Source organism: Acanthaster planci, linkage group LG01 (genome assembly GCF_054643075.1).
Source record: "Acanthaster planci isolate LZ-2023a linkage group LG01, COTS_SCS, whole genome shotgun sequence".
Lineage (NCBI taxonomy): Eukaryota > Metazoa > Echinodermata > Asteroidea > Valvatida > Acanthasteridae > Acanthaster > Acanthaster planci.
The window spans coordinates 33892636-33919275 of NC_141777.1; the positions used below are offsets into that span (position 1 = coordinate 33892636).

General features: G+C 40.7%; 1 protein-coding gene across 2 annotated transcripts in view; it reads right to left on the bottom strand.

Annotated features, from left to right (window-relative positions):
• Nucleotides 1-26640, bottom strand: part of LOC110987143 (uncharacterized) — a 58639-nt gene that overhangs the window by 19859 nt on the left and 12140 nt on the right. For both annotated transcript variants that reach the window (XM_022249613.2, XM_087139358.1), the window contains exon 2: nucleotides 3198-5031. In XM_022249613.2, the coding sequence (XP_022105305.2) occupies nucleotides 3198-5031 (1834 nt within the window). The remainder of the gene's footprint in view (nucleotides 1-3197; nucleotides 5032-26640) is intronic.

Genomic DNA, 26640 nt, shown 5'->3' on the forward strand with positions numbered 1-26640 from the left:
CACTGACAAACTACATGTACGGTATCTGTGAAATCTTTCTGCCTGGAATCCTGCCATTTTTGACAGAAAAGAAATTTACCGGTATATACTTTTTCCAACAATCTTCTGTCCTTAGAAAATTAGATTTGTATAAATATAACAACTGTTCACTGGTGCAACAAAAAATGTGTGTGGTGACTGAAGCTGCTGGAGGGGTCCATATTAACCCTAACCCTCCTCAATCCTTCACCTGTTGGAGGATTGAGGAGGGTTAGGGTTAATGGGTAAAAATAAAAGCTACCAACATGCATTTGGTATACATGTACCTGAATACATTATCAGCTGACAAAATAAACAATGGTACATGTAATGGATAGGCTAAAGACAAACTGGAATTGGTCCAAACTGGACAGGATATGGTAACTTGGCTACTCCTTTGCAAGCTCTATGGCAAAGCCTGTTTTTCTTGAATAACATGCTAAATTTCCTGACAGTTAAAGCTCCCGTTTTCCCAATCCCAGTAACTGTTTTGCCCATAATGCATGGGTACACAATTACAATGTATAGGTTCCACATTTGTTGACTTAAAAGTGCTCGTGATGTGCACTGACAATGTGTGGACGGTTTCTGACTGACGTGCATATGTGCACGTGTGGTCATGCACGCTTGTACCAGTACCATGCTACTGACTATGGTGAATGCAGTCAGTACTGCTCAGGCCTAGACACAATCCTTTCCAAATTCTGTGTAATAAGCATGGCTTCAGAAGCTTCACATGGGATTCAATCCTGACAGACTAATCTGGTTACAGCCACTACCCCTTCCCTCCCCTCCCCACACACATACCAGTACAAACAGCATCATCACCATCGGGGAATAATGGAATTCAGTCCAGTGAAACCTTAGGAAATTCAGCCAGATAGGAAAGCAAGCCACTGAATGCAAATAAAGATACATCATGTATAGCACAGGGGATTCTACATGTACGTGTAAATCACAAGATGGGCAAGTGACAGTAAATCTCTCTGGCAACTGGGGGAAAATTCAGACTGCATTTAACATCCCACATGTATCACAAATTTTTATCTTAGTACCAAAACAACGCAAATATTGAAAAGCAGAAGAGATAAATACATGTACATGTGTGGGCAAAAAGCAACTGTTTTGAATTCAACTACATGTACACTTTTAAATTCGGTTCACTCACGATTTTAGGCTCTCGGTATTCCTAAAAATCAGGCATGATTAATATTGTTGTCATTCTTTCAGATCATCTACAGGGGCTCCCCCGGTACATGTAGGTACCGGTACCTTACAGGTCCCATGCTGTAAAGTGTAAGACCATAAATGGCATCCAATTCTGTCTTTTCCAAAACACTCTTTTAAACAACCTTCTGGTACAAAGCAGTTGTGAAAAATTACTAACCATCTGTTTGTCTCTGTCAGTGATGAATGAGAAAGTATGCATTACCATTAACAATGACCACAGATGTACATGTATGTACATGTACATGTGCTAGAGTTGTGCTAGAAAAAGTTTAACGGCCAGCTGTTTGTGCGCAGGATGGATGAGCTCAATGAGGAGCAAAAGAATGCGGGGCAACTCTACAAACGTACCGGTACCTATGTACAGGTACATGTTGATGTTTGAAATTAAAAGGGAGGCAAGTACGGGTTTAAAGACCACGCTGAGTTCAAGTATTTCAATGTTCTCTTGAAAAACTTACAAAATTACAATCATACTGTAGCTAAACTGTGAAATGCTGTGTGAAAATGAATCGTACATGCAAGTCCATCTTTCCAGTACTTTTGTTCCACAGTTTGTTTCACAATTTTTTTGTGCCTGCCAGCAAGCCTCATATTCATCCCATTTGCCAACCCGTGATTTGAAAGGCTGGCTAGCACTGGCCAGCACCGGCCCCACATACATGTACATGTATATGTATACATGTACCGTGTGCTTTCATAAAAATATCAGAACATATACATGTACCTTCACAAAAACTTTCCTTTTCATTGAGATGTGACTGGCAGTGGTGGCTTTCAATGCTTGTGAGGGGTACCCAGTCGCATAGTTTGGAATCATTTCCAGACGTGAGTGGCCGGGTGTGTATTTTGGGACCTGGTTCTGACGCAACTAGTACACCTACATGTATGTTCAGAAGGCCCAATCCTGTCTAGTGCCTACACGTACACACAGTATACTTCCTGGGTACTTCTACCAGAACACTTCCTGAATCCTCCCCAAACTGTGCAGCCACATGGACTTGGCTCATTGCACGCATGTCAACCAAGCCCTACATGTACATGTACTGTACATGTATGAGGAAAAGTGCACGACTTCCTGAATTCACCAAGACATTGAAAAGGAAGGTGTTGGGTTTTTACAAATTATGCTGGACTGGATTCAGCAAGCACAGGTCTACCGTACTGCTGGTTGAACATTTACCACTATCGCAATTTTGCCCCTTAAAAGCAGTTGAGTACAGGCTAAGCACAACAAAACACAGTGAAGCATTTGTCTGAACTTGCAGTTTAACCTGACCCACCTTCAATCCTCCAAAATCCTCCCAGCAATTTAGGAAAATTTCTGAGGAATGAGGATGAATGCCAAAAAAGTGTGTCTGGTTGAAAAGGATGCAATGTGTCAAGGTCTTGGGTTAGAGTTTGTGTTGCTTACAGTAAATGCTCAGCATTGCATAAATTTAGGATTCAATTAGACATGAAATCATCCCAACATGTGCTACAGATAGGACTAAGGCCATGCCCTAGCAAACACGGAATAGGGGTTAATAACAATGCATGAACTGCAGCTGTGAAGCAATAGACCTTATTCACGGGGCCAGCCATATTTAACTTGAAAGCGAGGTTACATGTAACCCTTCATTTTTGATTGTTGAGAGTACGAATGAAAGCAATAATATAAAATTTTAAGACAAACTTGCACCTGTGTACTCTGACGAATAATTTCAAATTAATGATTGAACACAAAGAATTGCACCTCGCCAGATTTTGAAAATTATTGAAAGGGAGGCTTGGAACACACCGAAATTGAAAACAGTCCGGTGCCATCCTAATCGACAGCTTGCAATATATACATGTATAAAACAGAGTTGGGAAATAAGATAAAAAATGGCCTCAACATGAATAGGGTCTATTACGATCCAGAAATAGCACAAGATGAGTAACGTATATGTCATTTTCTATCAACTGTTTACCTGTTTGTAAAAGGGAAAGTTGCTCCAATGTTTCATCGACTAATCCTGGCATGCCGTTTGGGGCACTCTCTACGTCCGTGGAATGTCTGGACATTCTGAGCATCAGGGGGCTCTTCAGAAACGACGTCAACTTCTGGCACTCAGCTGCGTCCACTGTGGCTCTCCTCATGTTGGTTGGAACCAACGTAGGTCTCTTGGAGGAGCTGACAACCGGGGCCGACATTGGGCTGTGTACCACCAGGGCCTGGTGGTTATTTTCGTTCATGGTTTTGCAACGACCCCGAGGGTCCGTTGTTCTGGATGGGGCTACACATGACGAACAACGACCCTTACTACATGAGCAAGAACTGCAGTTCTGGTCCTTGAGGTCCAGATTTATTGGTCCGTCTTGCTCCTGGGTTTGCTTCAGGGAGAGAGAGTAATAAAGCTGCACACAGTCAGTGCAGGGCATGGAGGCACCTGACTGTGCGACAACTTGGTGTTTGCATGACGTGAAGGGTGTCGTTCTTGTACCCTGGTTTGGAGTTGTCGCAGCCAGAGTCACTGGAACACCCATCCCTGGGCTAACGGCATCAGAGTTCTTCCTGGCACTCTTGGTGCCAGCATGCTTCTTAGGTCCTTCCACCTCGTCCTTCTCATAGAGCAGGTGCACTTTGGTCTCAGCAGTCAGGCTGGCGATGCGGCGTTTCCGAGGTGCCCTTGGCTGCACGTCTTGCCACTTCTTTTTTGTATACTGCTTCTTTGATTTAGTACTTGCTACATCCTTTGGGGCACTGTCATCTGTCGTGTTGGAATCCTCGGTGAACACTGAGGACTCATCTTCATAGCTATCTGACGGCACGAACTTGAAGTGTGTATCTGAGGGGCTCTCCTTTTCACCAGGAAAATTTGGAGTCTCTGAAAGAGCACTATTCCTCAGACCTTCCTTACACTGAGCCTCGGTACTTTGTGGCACTCCGTCACAGTCTGTCACAACAATGTCTATTGCAGACTCCTTCTTGAATAGTATGTCGTTATCGACTTTGAGGAATTTGTCACTAATGTCATCTGACAAACTGTCGGGTGTACTAGGTGTGGTTGTCTTCTCTGTACCTTTCTTGTTACACGGTAATTCGGATAAATTCTCAAGAGCTGGGATCTTCTTCTTGGTCTCTGACAGGTGATTGTTTCCACAACCATCCGGAATCTCCAGTTTGTGGCTCATCAACGTCACTGTTGTATTCTTTGGCTGCAGTGTCGTCACATGCTTCCGTGGGCTTGCCAGCATTGCCTCCGAGAATGTTGCAATCTGCGCAGAGGCCCTCCTGTAGCCGATGCTGTGCTCGGATTTATACTCCACCCCTCCACTCACAGAATTACATATAGTTCTACCACTGCTACTTTCCCTGACTTCCTTGAAGTTCTGGTTGTGATCCACATGCTTTCCGGAGGCATCTCTTTGCAGCAAAGGTGACCCTGGCAAGCTGGAACTGCTCGCTCCCTCTGATCGCCTCCGTTTTGACGGGGGCGACACTGATGGTGGGAACTCTAGTTTCCTTTTGTGAGCCGAAGAGGCTGGAATGTTCTTCTGCCTCTTGCGGACACTGAGCTTCGAATCGGATAAACAACGTCGGCCAGGGGACACTGTCCCAAAGCGGCGGTTGGCAAGTTCCACATCGACGTGGAGCGTGTCATAATTCGACTGAGAAGTCCTCCGATTGTTGGTCGGGCTGTGAAGTCCAGATGAGCCATGGGGAGCTCTGGTGTCCTTCCTTGGGGAGGGTGAATCGTGATTGGTGACCATGCTGCCATTGGAGACTTTACTATTTCCTGCTGTGGCACATTTTACTGGGATCTGGAAGTAACAAAACCAATACACAACTGAGGAAATAAGTGAGCACGGACTGGTAATCTTAACAGAAGAAAGCTGGGTTTTACATTTGTATCCATGTGTCAAATTAGATGCATTTGATGATGCAATGTAACCATTTCTTGTAGCAGCAAATCAATTGGAGTGTGTTCTGCATAATCTGTATTGCAGGGAAAAAAGTCAGCCTGATGCAACTCCATCACATTGCAATCATGCACAGCTCCTAATTGCTGCACCTTTTCAATACTTTAACAAAAAACTGATACAACTTCCTCTCCTTTTCACGACACTGGAAGCTGTGATCAATTAAATATTTATCCAGTTAAACCTACGTCAATCTCACTCACTGAATATCAACCAACAACAAAGAACAGTAACCAATGAAGCATGTGTGGATACCGATGTCAACCAGCAAGCCAGTAAAATTATTTCAAGGATGGATTTGCGCCGGGGAGATGCAAATTAATTTTGGATTTTTGCCCTTTCCGATGTGTATTTCAACAGTGCATGCTCAGTGTATGCCTCTGAAGGCTTGAGGAAAAAAAACACTTGAAAGGGTACTCGGGTGGGACTAAAACCCAAGACTTCCTGCTTTCTAGTGCAGACGTCTTAACCACTGGACCACCGAGCTTGCTGGTGTCGGCTGGCTGGTTCGAATCAGATGAGCATGCAGTTTTGAAATTCACGTTGGGCAGGGCAAAAAACCAAAAAATTAATTAAGCCAGTAAAAGAATTTTCAAGGGATATACAATGTACATGTACTGGAATCAGAAGCCCATTAGGAATCAAATGTGGGAGCCCACAATTCGTGGCCCTACAGCACAATACAATGCATAGACAACAACCATAATAACAAATGGTTAAAGCTGCCAAGATCCTTCATAATCCACCTGCAGGTTTTTACAGGATCTTCCAGGACTTATTTCTTCACAAGGGAGTTGCAGCCCCTTGAAAGACTGTGCTGTGCATTTTGGATGATTGAGGACAAGTCTTAGGCTCTCAAAGGTTAGCAGGTTAACATGTACATGTGTACCGGTATGGCACTTGCAAGCCGCTCAAATAAGCTCGCAATTGTCTTCTCAAACTGTCACACTGTGCTGTGCTAAACTGTTTGCTGGCAATGCTAATGGAAAGTAATCTATACCAAGCACACTCTGACACCATAAACTAGCCCTCTCCCACTCGCAACCCCTTTGAGACTGAAAAATGCCAAATCTAATCTGGCTTTATCTGCAGGATCACAACTCTGATTGGCACGTAAGCTTCATTTGCTCTAGAGTTTTAAGAATTACGGTAAAGTTTCTTGGTTAATAGACGGCACATGCATCATGCCAACATCACACGAACTTGAAGACGTACATGTACATGTAATTCAGTTGTAAATGCCTTGCTTAACATGAAAATATCTATAATCACTCTAACTGCATGACTTCAATAGTGTCTGCTTTTCTATCAAGCAGAGAGTAAGCCGGATTGTTTTTTTTTTCAAAATAAACATGCAGAAATACAGAAACATGCCGACCCAAATCTAGCTGAGTTGGTAGAACACCAGTACGGTATTCCAGAGGTCGCAGGTTCAAATCCCGCTCCAGTTGGTGTGCTTTTCTTAAAACGTTGAAGCACACAAAACAAAAAACACTGACGAAAAACTTCAATTACAAAAATTTCATTGGCTGCGCAAAAAAATCTGACCACAGACATAAACCAGAAGTTCTAGAACACATTTGTACCGATGGGATTTAAAATTCGTCATTTCCAACTTGGGAAATTTAAAGATAAATTTGGACAAAAATTGTTGTACCAGTGGGGACAGGTTTCTATGCCCACATGTGGTAACAATGTCGACTGAACGTAGGGTCCCATAGCTCATTTGGTATCAGTAGAGTGACGGCATGGTATTCCAGAGGTTCAAATACCGCTCCAGTCAATTTTTTTGTTCATCTTTATAATTACATGAAAGTACCTAGTCAGTTTCCCTATATAGTTTGTTTCATGACTAGTATACCAGCTGTTACCACAAAGCTTACCACCATTGGCGGGGGCCGCTGCAAATGACTAGTGATAATGTTGATATAATCAATGGACTACTTGTGTGCGGAATCCCTTCATCTCATATGAATACACCACAGATTTACATAATTTGCCAATTCACGTACATGTACATTCATTAACTCCATTCATGCACATGCAACAAGTATGCTTACACTGTGCGCAGCAGTGTTCATAAATGCAAGCATCCCAAAGATGTAAGCTGTAAGTCCCAATGTGCTCACCTTGCACCTACATGTACATGTAATGTGTACAATGTACATGTACATACATTAAGTACAATGTAAGTGACCCTGTACACATACATGTACCGGTACATGTACACGTACAGTGAAAATTTCACCACCTGTATAGTAAATGTACACTACACCAAACCTGTACTAATACAGAACCTACACCCTGTAAACATGCATGCACTTTTTACCGCTCACATTACCATATGTTTGTTGAATATGATTCAGTTTACACCCAGCATGTTCATTACACTCCTGAAATATAACCCTGTGATCTTCCTGACATTTGACTTTAAAGCAAGACAGACAGCCACCAGTACTTGAAAGTTTTGGGGCTACTGTTATTGTAATTTAGTTTTTCATGTGTCATCTCATGAATGTTTGTAAAAGCACATGTTACTGTTGCCACATATTCATATACCTGTACATGTACGTGTACATGTATGTAATGACCCAGGCTTAAAGGAACAATGCAACAAAATTTTTCTTAGAATCACTTTTTGTGCACGATCAAGCCTTCTTCAACAGATGAACCCTTTTGAAATCATTTAGGAGTTCCAATGTACAAACTGTACAGTGCACTTTTTAAATCCAAAACTGACCAAGCTTTTCCAGACAAGTGAGGGCGCTGTTAGTGTGATGTAAATCCAGGAAGACACTATTCAGTTTGCATATTTTCATGTTCACATTTTGAACTCCAAATTTGATCTTGTTAAAACAGTTTAGCAATAAGTTTGCTGGCTGGTTTACTGCCATACAGTATACGTGTATACTTACATGTATGAGACAATAAATTGTCTAAGGAGTTGGAAGTCTTTGACATGTATGAGACAATAAATTGTCTAAGGAGTTGGAAGTCTTTGACATGTATGAGACAATAAATTGTCTAAGGAGTTGGAAGTCTTTGACAGCAAAGCATAAAAAATCTAGCACTTTGTTGTGCATAAATCAATCTAATAGTGAGGTACGGTACATGTATGTAAAATGCCTTGGATTACATCAGGTTTTGCTAATGAGCAGAGCATAAAACTGAAAAGGGGCCCAAAATACAGATAAAATAAGAAATCAAATATTAAAAAAAAGGTTCACTGAAACACAAAGGAGTAATTTCATTTGTGTACGTGGGTCTTTATTTTATTCACTACCTGCCGGGCGACCGTTTTCGAGTACATCATACAAGTACATAGGCTTTATATGTAGAGCCGGGGAGCCCGGAACTGGGACAAAAGAGTCGGGCTTTATAACAAAAGACCGTGCTCGGCACAAAAGACTGAGCTGCTGGGCATTACCGATATTTTTTCACTCTCAATAGTGGAGATAATCCAGCCTTGTTTTGTAACAGTATACCACGGTTTGAGGCATTTAGAGCGAGCGGATTACCACTGGGGACAAAAGCTCTCCACCACGTTCAGTGGCAATGACCACATGGAAACAGCACAATGCACATTACGCCTCTCGGGAAAAAGTCACCGGCGCACGTGTGCCGCTCCGACTCGGCATGCTGGTGCTATTTTGTGAATGGTCCGTTAGGCCAGCGCGTTGTGACGTCATCAACAACATTAGCATACAGCTCAAATCACAAAATTGGACGTGGGGATTTTGTTGAACTTTTTGGCATAAATGCTTTGTGACATGAAACTTCCTTCACAATCCACTTGAATAAAAATGTGAACTGGCATCTAAGTACACGTAGCTCTGCAACTCTGAATTCTTTGAAATTTTCTTCATTATCCACTGAAGACAGAAGTTATGTTTTTAACTTTCAAGTAGGTCAGTAGGTGTGTGACAAGTTTTTATAGGCCTACCCGTTCAGTCATGACAGTCCAACCTCGTTAATAACAGCACTTTAAATACAAGATTCTCCTTTAACAAGAATTCTTTTTTATGCCCCTATCCTTAGTTTTTTTTACATTTTCATTATAAAAGGTTTCTTTTTTTATTCACAAATGTTGAACCCACTGCAATATGTGCAAAGTTTGTTGACAATTGTTATGCTTTATCAAAATTTCTTCGCATTAATTCCCATTCGTTGGAAATATGGACAGGTTTTAGAGTATATTTGTACAAAACAAAATTTAACGTGACTTAATTTTGTGAGTTCTTGTGCTCCATAAATTTTGTTTCATGAATGTTGATGTACACGTACAAATTGCACTCCATACCATTTGACCCACTTCTTAACTTAGGGCTGCACTATTGCTCCCTGAGTTCCAACTATCTAAGCAGTCCAACTGGGCGTGGTGGAGCCAAGTACTTGTATGATAAATTGATGACTACACCATTACTGAAATAATCCTTATTCTTCACAACCCTCTTCAGCTTACTAGGACTGAAAATAAAGAGCTCATTAAGCTGAATGGTCATTTGTTGTTGCATAGATTCTTGGGACTTGGCATGTTATGTCATTACTTTCATTATGTGACAATCTGGCAAGCCATATGAAACCAACCTTTTCTGACTGGGACAAACCTGGGAACATCAAGAGAGCATACATTGTACATGTAGGCTGTTCCCGTTTATCATTCCGTTCTGTATTTAGGTTTTTGGATTTGTTTCCGTCAACCTGTTCCAGCCATTCCTTTTTGCTCGAGATTTGTTTGTTCTTGTGCATGTGGCCAGGGGATTTCTTTTCTTTTACAGGACTGATTCAGGGGGAGGGCGTCCCCCACATTAGGGGTGGGGCTTGAACTGTTAAAGCTCACTTGCATTGATCTATTGGCCGACATGTACAGGAACATATGGGTCTTACCCTAGGCTAATAATTTAATTGTATATTACTCATTTTGGTAAATTTTGTAGACATTTAATAATCGTTGAAATAAATAATTAAGCCGCTAAGAGACTTCTGCAGTGAGGCAAGTTAGCCCGTCTATAACTTAGTGGTTAGTTTTGAGTGATTTTCCCTTTGTTGATTAGTTAATTGGAGCCCACAATTTTATACTGGTGGGGTCGTGCTTGGATTTCGTTACAATATCAACAGTGTTTCGACGTACATGTACATGTACTGATACAAATGTGATTGACTACCATATGGTACAGCCCCCCCTTCCTCTGAGTACAAAAAGTGCACATGCACATATACATGTAGAATAAATGAAATTTACTGAGCACAGCACAGTGTGAAGTCTCACATGCATTAATATTTGTAGGTACCGGCAAGGCCCCCCCCAAAAAGTCTCCGGTTTCTGGTCACCGGGCGTGTCGCCGTAGACCTGCGCGTCAGCAAAATAAAGAATTTTTTTATTTTGCATAAAATGATTTCCAAAAGCCGCCAAACTTACTTGATCGGCAGGAATTCTGCTACCACGTAATTTTAACATGTTTTTGATGGGTGGGGTGGAGTAATATGTACGGTGAAGGAGTCCCCCTAGGCCTCCATACTTTTCAGTCGGGCACTCTTATCAGATGACGTCATTTGTGTATCTTAACACGAAGGCCGTGTCCAAATCAGTTGGCTGCGGCTTGATATTATGCATGATTCTATGGGAACTGGCCGTGGATGCTGCCAAATATTCAGCGTAATTTCCGGCCGTAGCCAATTGATTCAGACCCGGGCCCACGTCTGCGAACCAGACAAACCAAGTGGTCTTACAGTATGTCCTTCTTAATGTGCTCATGTATACTAATTGAAAATGCTTTTAAGCAACAAACCGTGAGGGGCCAGTCTATTTCAGTGTCTGTGAGGCAGTGGCGGTACATAGACATGCAGTGCATGCAGTGGGGATGGACATCGCATTATGACAATACATACGTCAAACTCATGCATCGTCACTTGCTAAGAACAAAGGTAGATTAGAGTGAGAGGAGATTTTATTTTCTGAGCTGAATTTTTTCCCCAATATTTTATATGCAACTTGTTTCTTATAAGCTAAAACAGAAAACAATGTGCACAGTATGTCATTTACCTGATGAGAAGTTTATTTTCATTTGGACTCTGGAGCTGAAGTGTTTTGATTTATTTTGTTCATAGGCTATTTGATGTGCAACTTGTTTCCTCTCAGCTAGAGCAGAAAACAATGTGCAAAGAATGTACCTCATGAGAATTTCATTTAAAAACCGGGAACTAGAGCTGAACACTTAGTTTTCACATTTAAATTTTCCATGGTTGTGCTGGAATATTTTAACAAGCTCAATCTTGCCAAGAATGGAAGCCTCTTGTTTGAGTGAGATGAATGAAACCATTGCTTCTCGTCATATTTTATGGTCATTTATTAATTCAAAGTTAATCCACTCTTCTCATAGTAACAAGGCCATGCGCTCTAAAGTATACGCGCATGTACATCACTTCTAACGGAAAAAAAAGGAGGAAAACAAAAAAGTCACCGCACCACTTTTGAACCAAGCCCGTGACCAGAAACCGCAGTCTTTTTTTTGGGCCTAAAGCATGCAAATGCATAATTCTGTTCTTGCCCCGATACAGAAATCAACTCATCATCCCAAACAGCACAATATTCGTATAATTATTTGTTTGACACTCACCACAGTGCTCTCTTGCCAAAATGCTACCCCCCCCAACATCAGACGCACTCTGCATTTATCTATGCTGACACTGGAGACAGTAATGCTACACCTCGCTAATACACAATTTGTGCTAGACCAGAGTGAAGTGGAACACTGCCATCCCGGAGAGCTGATGGGGAATAGAGGAGCCAGTCCCCCTCAGCCGCCAGTGACTGTTGGACAAGGGACCTCCCTGATCATAATTATATGATTGATATATCCTTCAGGTGTAATGGGATACTTTGGAAACACAAAGTACTTGTAGCATTGCTCCTACAGCCTCCTCATACAATACCTTCTACAGCCTATTGGATTACCATCACACAGATTAATAAACAATGGGACAAAGTGAGTCCACACACTTGCAATTTATGTATACACTTTACTCCATATAGCCAAGAGTAAGATTGGAGGGTCGTGCACTTTGCTGGAAGGAATGGTGCTCAGTCAGCCTTATTGACTCAGGAGAATATGGTATCCGTAACAAAAGTATGTGAATTGATTGAATCATTTCAAAGGGAGGATCTTGAAGAAAATTGAAAATGTGCATAGTACATGTACTTTTGAAGCTACGGAGTACAGTACTAATATTGTGAGGATATTACCACAGTCAGGAAAACTGACTGAATTTATGTACAGGTACTCTCTGCTTCATTAGCTGCAAAAGCTTATCCACCACACAAGCATACAGTACATGTAGCAACAATAAATACGACAGCATCCTTAGGAACACTGAAACAGCAATGTACAGTACATGTACATGTACATGTACTGTGAGTGCAAAGCACAGTCTGTACCAATGGTCACAATACAAGGGGGAATGAAATTGGTAAGGTGGTATATTACTCTGACAAACTTATGGGTCTGGTAAATCTTTTGGTAGGTGCAGTAGTTTTGGAGAATGCTGCTGCAGGACTGGTTTTCAGAAGAATGGATCATGATGCAGATATGACACTCATACATCAGGGCATGCACTTGCTCCAGGTTACAGTTACACTAGAGGCACATGTATACTTTGAGATCCTTCACAATATTTACAAAATTCAGCTGCAGATACAGTGTACCGGTACATGTACCTCAAAGACTCAATAATGGTTCAAATATCTAATATTCCAAGTAAACGTTGTCATGCAATGAAGCTCAGCCATCCCAACGTTCGTCTGAAGTCCAGTAAGGTATATGGGGATTGTGCCTTTTCTGTTTACATTTACTCCCCTTTTCTGTGGAACCGACTGCTGGTTCACTTAATAAATAACGATGCATTAGAGAATTTCAAATCACAAATTCAGAGGTTTCTTTTTAATCTAAAATGTTAATGTTAATATGTACAAGTACCATATACTGTACATCTACCTCCATGATTAACTGATTTACTTTATGATGTAAATTTAATGTACAGGTGTACATTTATTTTGAGATTTTAATGTAAAAATGCTCCCACAGTATGAGCATGGAGCTTCCATCAGACATTCAAATTTTTTTTCTAGTTCTCAATTTTTTTCCTAAAGGCTTGCAAGCAAAGGTGTTTAGAGGGAAAGAAGGGTCATAAGATAAAAACAGTAATTGTTTATAAGTGTCATTTACCAAATGATTTCATGATGGAAGGGATCATTTAACCAGTCACCAAGTGACATTATTCCTCCTACTGTAGGAATGTGAAACGTTCATTATTTATTTTACATGCTACCTGACTAACTCCCCACCTGAATACTGTACATACCTGCATCACCAACATGTGTGAGTTGAAGGTACAGTCAGTCGTTTGTCATTATATTTGTTTGAGGCAACGAAAGTGCTCGAAATCCAAAGACAGGTGCTTCACAGCTACATGTAACCTAATGAAGTTTGATCTCAGTGCATACTGTCTACTATGAGAAAAACAAATCAAAGTTGCAGAGTTGCAGAGTCATGTTTTGGATTGCACCAAAATTCAGCATCCAGGACTTACTCTCATTCAGCTGATTGTAGCTACTCCCATGTATGCAATGTTATGCAATGGCCATGTTGGCAATGGCCTTCTTTTATGGCTTTCTTCAAAACGACAGCTTGCCTGAAAGACTTATTTCCCAGGGAGCTTTAATAGTCCTATGATAATCTTTAAACCAAATATATTTGCAACAATAATTTTGTCAGTTGTGGTATTCATTGAAAATTCATTCAACGATAATTGATCAATGTTCAACACTCACACGAAAGGGATTTACATGTATTCAGGTGTTTAAATCCTCTAAATGCAATATGTAAATGTGTATGAACATATAAGAGTAACTCCTGGATATATGGCAATGTTCAGGCTACAGAACAAACAGTGGTTGAAAGGATTACAACTGTTCATGAGTGCTCATTCACTGACCCTACTCCCATTTTTTTTAATCCTCACTATACCAAATCTGTCATTATCTAGCACTGTACACTATAGCAATGAAATTAAGCCTAATTGACAGGTACCTAATAAAACCCATTACATGTACTGTAGCTATGGGTACCAGTAAGTATAGAATAAAACACTCACTGAATGGATCAATGACCAAATCTTGGTATTGTCCATGACTAGAATACTGTTGGATTCAGCAGATTGCTCATAAGCTGTGTTTCCAGTTACCCGACCCAACCTAGAACATCACGCGGAACCTGTATCTTGTTATTCAACAACTCAATTAAATATAAAAACTTGTGGTGCCCTGCCCCGAGCCTAATTTTGTGTACATCATCCTGTACATTGTGTGTGTGGTTTTTTTTTGGCCATGAGATGGACGGCTCTTGTGTGTTTGTACATGTATTTCAACAACCACCTGCTTTACTACTCAGTCACAGTGCTGATATGTAATATTGACGTGCACATGTACAGTATTAATCTGATACTGACTTACCGGGTAGTACCTGTTACATATACCGGTACATGTATATACCCCCCCAAAGAAAAACAGACCATCATCCATCTGACCCTACTTTGGGGGGCTATAAAAATTTAGAGTAAAAAAATTAATTTTCCAGTGTAATAGGAAACACAACTAATTTTTTGCTTGGTCTAATGGTAATACCATTCGTTTATCAGCTTCTCACCTGTGGCTTGATGCTCCCATACACTACACATACATGTACACTATGTACAGAGTACATGGACATGTACATGGACATGTACCTTAAGGATTAAAGCAGGCACATGGTACTGTTCTAAATGAACATCTACCAGTATTTCATTCCAGCACAGTGAAGGATAGTGGAGGATTCAGGAGGATTCTTTGGAAAAAACATGGCAAGGGAGTTACAGTTAATGAACAACTGTCATTAACATGTCTCTCAACATGATAACATACCGCACGTGTATGTAACTTGTACACTCACAAGAGCATGAACACATGGGCAGGCAACACAAGCTGTTTTGTTCTGGTGCAGTGCTTCAGGATTTCAAGCAGATGAACGCAATAATCATAATGTAAGTACAATGTGCAGGTACTCAATCATCTTTTTTCTTAATCTTAACACTGATAATGTGAAATCACTTCATATCATCAAATGACCCAAGCATACACCCACTTTGCCTGAATACCCAATTAATACTTGACCGCAGCCATCAATCCGTGACTAGCAACAAAGAACAGATTGGCTACTGCCCACTGTACAAAGTACAAAATGACGGGTGTTTAGTGCAGCCTGGCAAAACCAACAACACAGTCAAACATGCACAAGGAGTTCTCTTCATAGCCGTTACTAAGGTGCAACAAAGAGTGAAGGGCTGAACGATTCCACAAAACGGATGCCAATTAGCACTTGGTTATTGCACTATGTAAATCAGTGAAAGACGCAAAAGACAATTTGGGGGGCTAAATTTACTTTTTCACTAAAAGAAAACCTGCAATTTAAAATACTCAAATGAGCTTCCATCTCAGTATAATCCAATTTTCAATATCAAGCTACCGTACCAGTAATTTTAACAGGTGAATGAAACTCACTGACATGTACTGCAAATTAAATTCATCCAATGAAATCAGGTGTACGTGTATATGTACATGTACATGAACCAAAGTGCAATTAAGCCACCATCCACCAGGCTGAGACACTGGATCAGTATACCGGATAATAAGACCCCGGTATATAATAATAAAAAAGTAATAAAGGATAGTGCTAGAGAATTTTCACGCCTAATAATAGATGGATTGAAATGAAACTTCCTAAACACCTGTTTCTAAAAAAGAGAGTATCCTTTTGTTACCCTGACTGATGATGATATCACTGCAGTACCCCAGAAATATTTTATAAAAAAAAAGAGACACTAGCGCATTCACAGCGGAAGTGTCACACATGTAGGTAAGAGGTACATGTAGGTCACTCAAATGTCCCTGATGACAGATGACACTGCAAGTTTAATGACTGATTCAGGTCACAGTGCTCCCTGAAACTAAACACGTGCTCCCAGGCAACAAAAAAGGAAGTTGATGTCAAATTTGGCAAATTTACAGGCTGGAAAATGGTCAACCATTGAAGGTGTGAAAAGTGGCAACAAAATGGAATGCTTCTGGGGAAATTCGGTGGCAAAACAGCAAGAGCCTCTGTGGTGAAGTTATGCAATCAATGCAGTGTTATGCAACAGTGAACAAGACATGCTTTTAAATCCTTGTTCCGATTGGATTTTTGGGGGGATGACACTACAGTGGCCCACAGGAAGAATACCAAAAAGAAGTCCCTTCAGACTGCAGAGAGAGTTGACATTCTGGTGGATTCTACACCACACTCCCAGCAACTTAACAGGCCAAAAGTGGTCACAGCATGGTCACAAGAACTTTCTGAGGAGCTGCAGTTGCTTATACATGTAAATGCGCCCAGATAATCAAAGGGGGACAGCACCATGATGTGAAACTTCTGTGAATGCACTGTAAAATGCCATCTGTTAAGAATGGTTCCCTGACTCCTTTGTGTGTACTATACCAGTATGTACATGTACACGTACCGTACATTGCACACATATCGTACTTGCTTGTTGGTTGTGGGGACATAAGCCGTGTTTTCATTGGACTTTTTCTTCTGCGATCATGAGGAACTTACCGGAAAATTCCTTCACGTCAGTCTACCCTAATGCGCATTCCCAATTGGACTTTTTAAACTGTAACAGAACATTTATTTACTGTGTGAGATTACTGGTACGGTACAGTAAATGAATGTCACACACACTGTGAGCACCGTGCAAATCACTTTGACCTGAGTGGGATATAACAAAATCAGCAAGATCTGACAAAATCTGACTAATTTGGCCAAATCTGCTATGTTTTTAAGGGGTGATCAACAAGATGTACACATCTTCCTCTGGGCATACTGTATTACTGTCTGTGCACATTATATGTTTGTTTGTTTGTTGTATGCAAAGAGACTGGGAACCATTTTTGGACACCTGTGGCTGATCTCTGTGCAGTGGTGAGCTGTCCTATTGAGCGGTTAAAACCGTGGTCGAGGTACTCGCACATTGAATGGTTCTCACTGGACTTTTTAGTCCCCGTTAACTTACCGCAGTTGCGGTACGTTGACAGGGATGACAGTTTAACACGTGTCCCATTGGATTTAATTTCGTCATTCTACAGGAAAGACACAGTAGAGTTCAATGGGAACACGGCTACATGCACATGTACATTTGCATACATGTACATGTACTTAGTGGGGATCGAAAACTCCGTGGGGACAATCCCACAAAGAGAATTAATTTTCCCTCATTGTTTTAACCATAACAGCCCTATATACTACAAAGTACTACTTAGTAGTAAAATGTTGTATTCAGCGCTGTCGCTTGGAAGAGGACATAACCTTATTGTTCTCTGAAGCCATAAAATACAATAGATAAGACAATATACATGTACATGTACCATACAGTGCTCTGGCACTATGAATGCACAACTTTACTGTTCTCTGTACGAGTAACAATGGAGGGTGTCTTAGCCAGAAGAAGTACCGTAATTTGTAGCGCTAGGTCCTTCAGGCTCAGGCTACTGCTAAGTATTTTGTAGTTCTGAGTATTGCAAGCCAAATTTTTATGCAGAACTGTGTTCGGGTTAAAAGAGAAAAGTGGGAATGCATGAATGTTTAGGCAAGGGAATGTTAACAGGGAGTTGTGGAACATATCTGTAAGAGCATAGAAAGAAAATCCCAATGGGAACACAGCTTAAGTTGTGCATCCACTGTCAACTGTGCCTCACTCTGTTACCCCTTGCCAAAGCAAATACTAAAAGTACATGTACATGTATCAGGCCCTAGTCAAAGCACGAATGCCCAAAGTGTCAGCTCAGATGTCAAGCTGCAATTCGGAATAATGTCTTTACTCCTGTCTCACACCATCTCACCACATTTCCTTTTCTTTGGGAGGGGGGGAGAATAGTATTGACAAAGTGTGAAACCTTAACAGCACAGAAATCAACAATATAGTGTGATGCACGCTAAATTTAACATGGAATTCAGTATCTTTAAAGGGACGTCATGATCATCACCGTCATCATCATGTCCCTTAGCCAGAGGGCTGTGGGAGGAGGGGGAGTGGCACGGCATCTTCAACACCCCCCTCCATTTTACCCTGTCGTCTGCAGCCTGAATAAATTGCATGGTGGTGTGGCCTGCCACTCTTTTATGTCACTCAACGACCATCCCTTATACTGAACCCTGCAGAATTGTGGTAAGGACAGCAAGGAACAGTCTTCAAGGAAAGTTGTTCATCATTCATTCAATATGGTACATGTACCGGTAGATAAAACAGTGACTGCCTGCGGCGCCAGAAGGTGCCCCTCCCCCCAAGCTCCACAGGCCAGTTTCTGATTGAGGTTGTCCAGAAATCAGAAACAACATTCTGACAACAACCAAGCACCACCTACATGTAGGTACTTGTACATGTACCTGTAGTGTGCCAATAATAAAGCAACAATAAGACACTACTGGTATGTCAATAACATCCCAGTTTATACACCCTGTGATCACATGTGAGCAGAGAAGTCACGTAGTCAGCAGCACATCAACAAAAAATGCTCTCCCAGCTAACAAGTGACAGTGTATTGACATTTTACTTGAAGACAACAACAGGCAGTGGTCAACCACACACTACAGACAGTGATGTTTGAGGATTTGTCCCCACTGCAACAAAACACCATTATGTAGGCATTATGTACCTCAACTGATTCTGTTGAGCCTGAGGCTGACCTTTTGGGGCCCTTTTGTTTGACTGGTGGCCACAACCCTCCAGATCCATAGCAGCTTAGTAGCCCATTTAACTGCCACTGTATTCATCCCAGCAAATAATCCCTAGGCCCTGAGAGCAACATACTGCTTACCACAAGGACACTGACATTTTCCTCCTTTCAGGGGCACAGCACGTGCATATACTGTACGTGTAGGCCAGGTACTGTGAAACTGCACCTGAAGAGGTTTGTCAGCCAAAGTGGCATTTAAAAAGTGTCCCCAAGCGACAAGGATCACACCCTCACCAAAATCACACAGCCAAGGCTCTGTTCAGCATTTGAAAAGTTGATGTTCAAAATTAGCCTTGAATTAAAAATCAGGATGCCTGCGTTAATTCTATTATGTGCACACACAGTGTCAAAAATAGCCATGGGGTGTCTTGAAGACACACAAAAAACTCTCCAGGAGAAACCTTTCAGCCTTACTGCACTTTATATAAACAATTTTAAAATAAATCTTATCATGCATTAGGCAAACACCTGTAACAAATTTTCAGTGCCCTTTAAATCCAAACATCAATTCATTTCAATTACAGTGTATTTGCTACATGTACATGTAGGTTGACTTCACACTCCAGGGTCCCCACTGCAGACCTCTTCTACAAAGTCTCACAGATCTAAACAAAACAAACTAGAGGAATGCGGTTGTGACCAACCACAGAGGTGCTTCAGATTCAGAGCCTTTTCTAAACATCATTTGAACATGTATATTTTGTGAGCTACGTGCACATGTATTTAATTCCGAGAAGAAGAATCATTTAGAAAGGGTGATTCCCACAGTCCCAGTCATCGGGCCAGTCCTTACTTTTTTTTCAGACCGCAGAAGCTGGAACTAGCATGAACTGCGTGGCACAGGGCATTTCCTCACGTGTGCCCTGGTAGCGGCTGCAAGTGTTTGTACATGTGTAGTATGCACCAAATTGAGGGCAAAGGTCACCGTGTACACAAATTATATCAGATGATCATACTAGTAAACAGCGCTATGACTTCATACTTACATGTAAATGCAAATCGTGCTAATCTGCATATATATTTGAACTTGGTGAATTGAAATTTATGGTTTTTCCGCAGAATTTGAAAGTAATTGGACCTAATTAAAATCCAGAAATTATGACAAGATAGTAGTTGTATGCATGCAAATTCGTATGCATATAAATCGTGAAAAACATCAATGAATGAGGTCATGATGATGCAACTTCAGAAATGCAATCAGGGATCATCAGTTAAAGTTACTGAGTGAATTTCATAATGATCAGGCATTGCCTAATATGTAGAATTAAAAATCGTACATTATGGTGACGTCATCATGACATACCAAGATTTTCCAACAAATGGATCTAACAGACCTGCTGCTGGAGGTCTAGCAAGAAGAATTTTGAAAAAAAAAACTTGTGTTCAGGAGATATGTCAAAAAGAATGTCAAAATGACAAAAAATTAAAAATCGTCAAAAAATCAGGTGATGACGTAACCCAAATTTTCACATATAACACGTTTGGATGTTTTTGTGCAAAAATAGTTCCAGAGATACAAACCCGAAAAGAATTCAACTGTGACAAGTGATCAAGTCATCATGACGGATATCTTCTACATATAGGGCCATCCTTGGATGGTGGTTTAATGTTATGCAAAGTTTGAGGGCAATCACTCTTACCGAAGTGTAAAAGTGCTATGGCAGAAGGATTACTGAAACAAAAAACACTGAAAAACCAGTTACCGGTATTGTTAAAAAGTGGATTTTTTCTTAATTATGAGGTCACTATTCTATGGGGTATTTCATTTTTTTCGATCAGGTTTCATGACCCAGAGCATGTCTCTCTTAATCCTATAAACACCAACTTGTGTACTTTGGAGAAATTGTTTACATTGAAACATCCGGTGTTCTGATGTGAGTAATGTTTTGACTTAGTAAAAATCACCTTAACCCATATCCTCTCACCAAGTACATTGACGTGTACCTGTACATATATAAATGGGTATTGAGCGATCATGCATTTTTCACCCTCTTAATCCCAATGTTTTCTAAAAAAAAACCGCTATAGACCATCTGTGACATAGTTCATTGTTAGAACTGAAGAAAAAGAAAGGCATTTTAAAGGGTTTCTGTTCCTATCTCTTGAAAAGTGTCCTACACTTCACCATCGCGAACCAGAGAACGAAAACAATAGCTGCTTCGGCGCTGTAGCCGAAGCAGCTAAAACCCAACACTTCATACCAAAAGCACTGCCTCGAGAGGACTTGACAGTAAGGTGGGAATTTATGTCTAATTGGGAAAACGTTTAGAAAACCTTCCCATACCGTTTACAGGTGTAAACATCCTACCCTTACCACGGTGTCATGGAAAACTTTTGATAAAATTGAAAAACACAACAAACTGCATACAATGTTGGCACAAAGTTCTGCTGATGAATTCACAGTATTCCTTTGATGTGACCAAGCAGTTTTAAGTGTTCTGAAAAACAGATTACATTTTAGAGGCATCATTTACAATAAAAACGAATGCCAGATTTGCGTCAATTAAAACGTCAAACCTGTAAAAGGGGCAGTTCCATTTAAACGTTTGGGAAAATCTGTGAACGGATTTGGAACTTTTTTGTTTCAACGTTTGAACATGTTAACGTCCCACCCTTACCTGATAGACCCAACTGCAACATGCAACATGCATACATGTACATGTAACTCAATGCAAGCAGCAATCGGTACATTCAAATGATTCAACACGACAAACAGACAGCCTAGCTAAAATCAATGCAGCCGGTTGCCTCAATGCATATCATTACTTCAGGTGAACCCCATTCAATCACATCGTGAGCAAGCCCCAGCCAGTTCTCCAGCATCCGGCCAATCCAATAGCCCATCGAGGTACCGATGCACGTACATGTAACCCCCCCCCACTACCAGGCATCTTGTTGGCCTTCACTGTGAAGCACTGGACATTAGGTCAAGAGCAGGAAAGGATAGTCCTACATGTACATGTATACAAATGGTGCAACACAGTTTCAACCACAGTGTACACGCTGGGATAGAATGGGTGATTAGCGCATACATGTACGTCTACCAGCGTCACAATACACGTACACCAGTGTACCGGTATCATGACATGAGTAAGACTCTCTCTGTTCCCAAAAGGCCAGGACTTTTGGGAGGGAGGGGACATTATTTTAAATCATCTGTTGAAATTATCTTCAACTAGAAATGGTATGATTGTGCATTTCACGAACTTGTGATCATGTGTACCCGTTATGTCGTTTCCCCTACTCGTGACATACACCTGCAGTGTACAGGGTACATGTAGACCGTACGCTGTCAGTCAGAATGCTGTAGATCCTTCCGCTCACTAATCGTCTGGCAGATCCGCCTTCCTCTGGTAGCCTTGTTCCCCCCTTTGAGTTCTCGTGTCTTAACCTTAGTTTTCACAGTATTTTTACCGAGTTGAAATCAGATACCCAATTGTCACAAAATCCATTCCAATTAATGGTGCAAATATCATACCCGGAGAGACGGCAACCACTTTTCCGACTAGTCAGTGCCATTCAACTTATTAAACCATACCTGGATTCCTTTTGAATCATGCGGCTGATGAGTCCCTGAAGGGACCAAAATGCATTCCGGCTACTTTTCTCAGGTAAAACTTGACCCAACCCGTGGTTTGGGTAACTATGGTTCCGGTCTACATTAATTGAATTTCTTTCTATTACTTCTACCCTCCCCAGGCTCCACTTCAGTCTCCACGTACACGACCTACATGTAGAAATAAATCACAGTGTCACACCCTCGAGTGAACATATTTTTTTTTCAAAAGCACCCAGTTTATTTGTAAAATCAGTCTGTAAGAGAGAGCGTCTCTGAATGGGATAGAACCATCCCTTCTCATCCATTTACATGGTATATCTGTACTTAGTTGCGACTTCCATGGGCATTTCCCACTGCAGCAAAGTTAAAAAATTCAGACACAACCACATTCACATGTCGCGACAAATACAAATGTTGTAGCATGCTAAATGTGCGCGGACCATGGGCACGGTGGCCGATGTAGGAATGAGTGTGCAGACAGACTTAGAAATCCAAGAGTCACGCAAAAGAAAACAGAGCAATTAAAAAGCAGAATCTGCAGAGACATGGACATTATATATGTCTGTTAATTCTAACTTTAATTTCTAACAAGAAAAAAAAAAGAAGTCGACCTGCCCGCTCAAAAACCCTTATTACATGCACAAAATTTATCGGCAAACATCTTCAATGGAATTCAAAACAACTTCCCCAGGAGAGCAGAAAGATAATGGCCACGGATGTGGCCATTTCAGAGAAATAACTTTGAACCTAATGAGACCTGTTGTGACACATGACTGAGCCCAAACACCTCACAACACTTAGTGATAGTTACCAACACACATGTACATGTACATACAGCTGCGCACTATGAACATTGCCTGAATGGAATTCAATACAGAGCCATTCACAGCTGACGATGGTAGCAATTACATGTACAGTATGCTTTACAAGTAATGCATGAATTAAACTGGATTAGTCTCTTGCTATGCCACCCTACTTAACCGACCACAATATGATCTCCCCTGATGGAGACAGAAATACACGGATATCACCAGATTATTTGTTACCTCCTAGAACACTGCACATATTGTTTGATACAATTTCCAGTTTTCTTTGATATTCCTTTCATTCATCTAAGCTATACAAACCTTTAGGGCTGAGTCAATTGGAATAATTCACTATTTGAATATTCGACCTTCAATTACTGTACAGTACATTGAATATCCGAGTAATCATTCGTACCGACCGGAAGATTGTTGATGAACAATAATGCACAAAATTGTACATTTTAATTAGAGTAATAACTTCTCATGTCTGGAAGTATCTTCAGCCATGATTTAGCAAGAGTTAGAGAGGAACAAAACTTCTTGACCTTTACAATTCTGTAATGAATAAATTAATGTTTGAATCGTTGTAAGATTTCTGTCGCTTTTCATTTGAGTCTGCTTGAAACAAGCCTCCAGAGTGCAATTTTTCTCATTTAAAACGAGAAAATTCTCCCTTCACTTTCATGAATTTTGCATTTGAATATTCGAATTTGGAAATCAATATTTGAATATTCAATACTCGATCGAATATCCGGACATTCGGCACAGCCCATAAAAACCATTCATAAACCACTAACCAAGATGTTAATAAGCATGATGTACAGTGGACACTTTATATGCACGTATGTCTGGAAGGATCAGAGATGAACATCACGTATTTGTACATGTACATGTAGCTTTGACTGGTAACTCTTTTGAGACAGCATTTTTAAATGTCATTTGAATCACCAAGGATCTCAACGAACCCATCTACACCGAGTGCCTCTCAGTCCTACCACTGTGAGTGTGCATGATCTGATTTCTTCAGCCATAAATTGACTGTCAAGTGACACACATTAGCCGGCAGCAACGCTGCGACGGCGGTGATGGGCGCAAAGACAATCCCATTTGCTATGTCTTCCAGCTGTGGGTCTCCTTAGAGAATGACAAGTGATGGGTATCTCGTCTTAGGCAGATTTTCACCCCCGCTGGCAACATCTGATGAATTTAGCGAGCACTTTGGTTACAAAATATTGTGGGTTCATGAAAGGTTTAGCATGGATTTTGTTCATGAAGCAACACTTCCACTGCGTTACATTGTATTTATTTACATGTGTGGGCAGTCCTAACTCATGTTACATTTTGATGGTGTCCTTTTCCAACTCTGTTGTTATTTGGGTGTTTTTCTCATAGAAGGTATATCAAACTTACAGTAGCTGCATACATGTACACGTAACATGTTTATCCACATACCAGTACCGGTATATGAAAGAAACGAACTAAAATTCTATTTTTATAAGTAACTCACAGGGCCAACTATCTTTGATGAAACATATGGTAAATTACACAAAACCATAAATCATTTCCAAAACCCTTTTCTGGAACAAAATATGGATCTTCTCTAAGCTTGTACATGTACATGTAATAAAAAATGTAAAATAAAACTTACATTTTTTAAATGTAAAAGCAAGGACCTGAAACGACTACCAAAAGTCTAAACCTGTTTTTAAAATCATTGAATCTAATCTCTTTGGTGCATGACTCAAATGTGAGGCCTTGTTTTCTATGATTTGACACCACATTTGGGGTACTTCGTACATGTATGTAGATTGTCTATGGCATGGTATAACCCATGTGCATGTACATGAACAGTACATGTATACATGTACATGTCCTCTCACAACAAGAACAATATCAGCTGACAGATAAGCCTACTGTATCCAAATTGATTAGTGGAGGCCTGTTGGACAAGGCCACTGCTGAAAAGCTCTGCAGATGTATCTACGTGGCCAGACATACATGTACATGTACATGTACTGCCCCGTACATATCAGATGTACATGTACCTGTATTTTCTGGTTCATTCTATAAATTTGGGGTCCAATTTTTTTAATGTGCCTGTATGATTTGTGAAGAAGTTGGGGCATATTCTGGACTTTCCATGAGTGAATAAAAGTAATGCGCATTACCAGTCAAACAAATATAAATAGCTACCGGTAGAAGTCAATTTCAATGACATCCCTTGTCAAATAATGCAGGTCAAGTGTAACAGGGAAAGAGAAATGTCACACATTGCACCCCAAATTTATAGAATGACTCTTCTGCGTGCACACAATTGCCTGCTGAACAGGCTGCAAGCCAGAAATAATGTACAATGATGCACAGACGAGTTTCATTCCTGCCAGTCCTAAACTGATGTTACCGTACTTACATGCCCTGGGCATCAATTATTTTTCCTGCTTAAAAGCTCCTTGAAACTGATTCCTAGTCTAAACAAAAAAGGTTTTCGCACAAACTCTTCCCCAAACATCGGCCAGCACATTAAGTTCAATCATGAATGTCCTCCTCTCTCTTCATTTTTATGACAGCATGGGTAAGAGCAACACTGTCTTGCCTCTTGTCCTTCGTGAAAACAGTGTGGATTTACACGTACATGTACATGCATACAACATCACAAATACATGTACAGTGTATATGTACATGTACATCAATATCTTACATGTATTTCAAAAATTTTGGCACTGACTCTTGTAGCATGCCACTTCTTTAGTAGGAGCCCAAAAGCAAGTAGGAAATCACTCCAAATGACTCATGTCAAAACCATCAGCTGCAACAGGATTCAATAAAAAAGGCTCAACACAATTGATGCGTGTTTCACTTGCAAAATGAGTGCTGTCATCAGAGGATGACACATCATGAATGATGTCCATTGTGTGCAAAATGTAAAATACACCATTCTCACTGACCTCTAATCAACCAGCCAAGTATTCAGACCGCACAGCCCAAACGTACATACATGTACATGTACATTCACGTACTGTACATGTATAAGTCCAGTAGTTTGAGACACATACCGGCACAACAAATTATTGGTTCAAACACTTTGCTACCGGTATAAACATGTATGTCTCATTCATGAATACTGGTACCTGGGACAGTTTCTCTATTCCTGTTGGTCAAAACGCATCACGTGACTATGTATTAACATTTGATAATGTCTGCTTAGAAGTGATAATGCCTGCTGCATA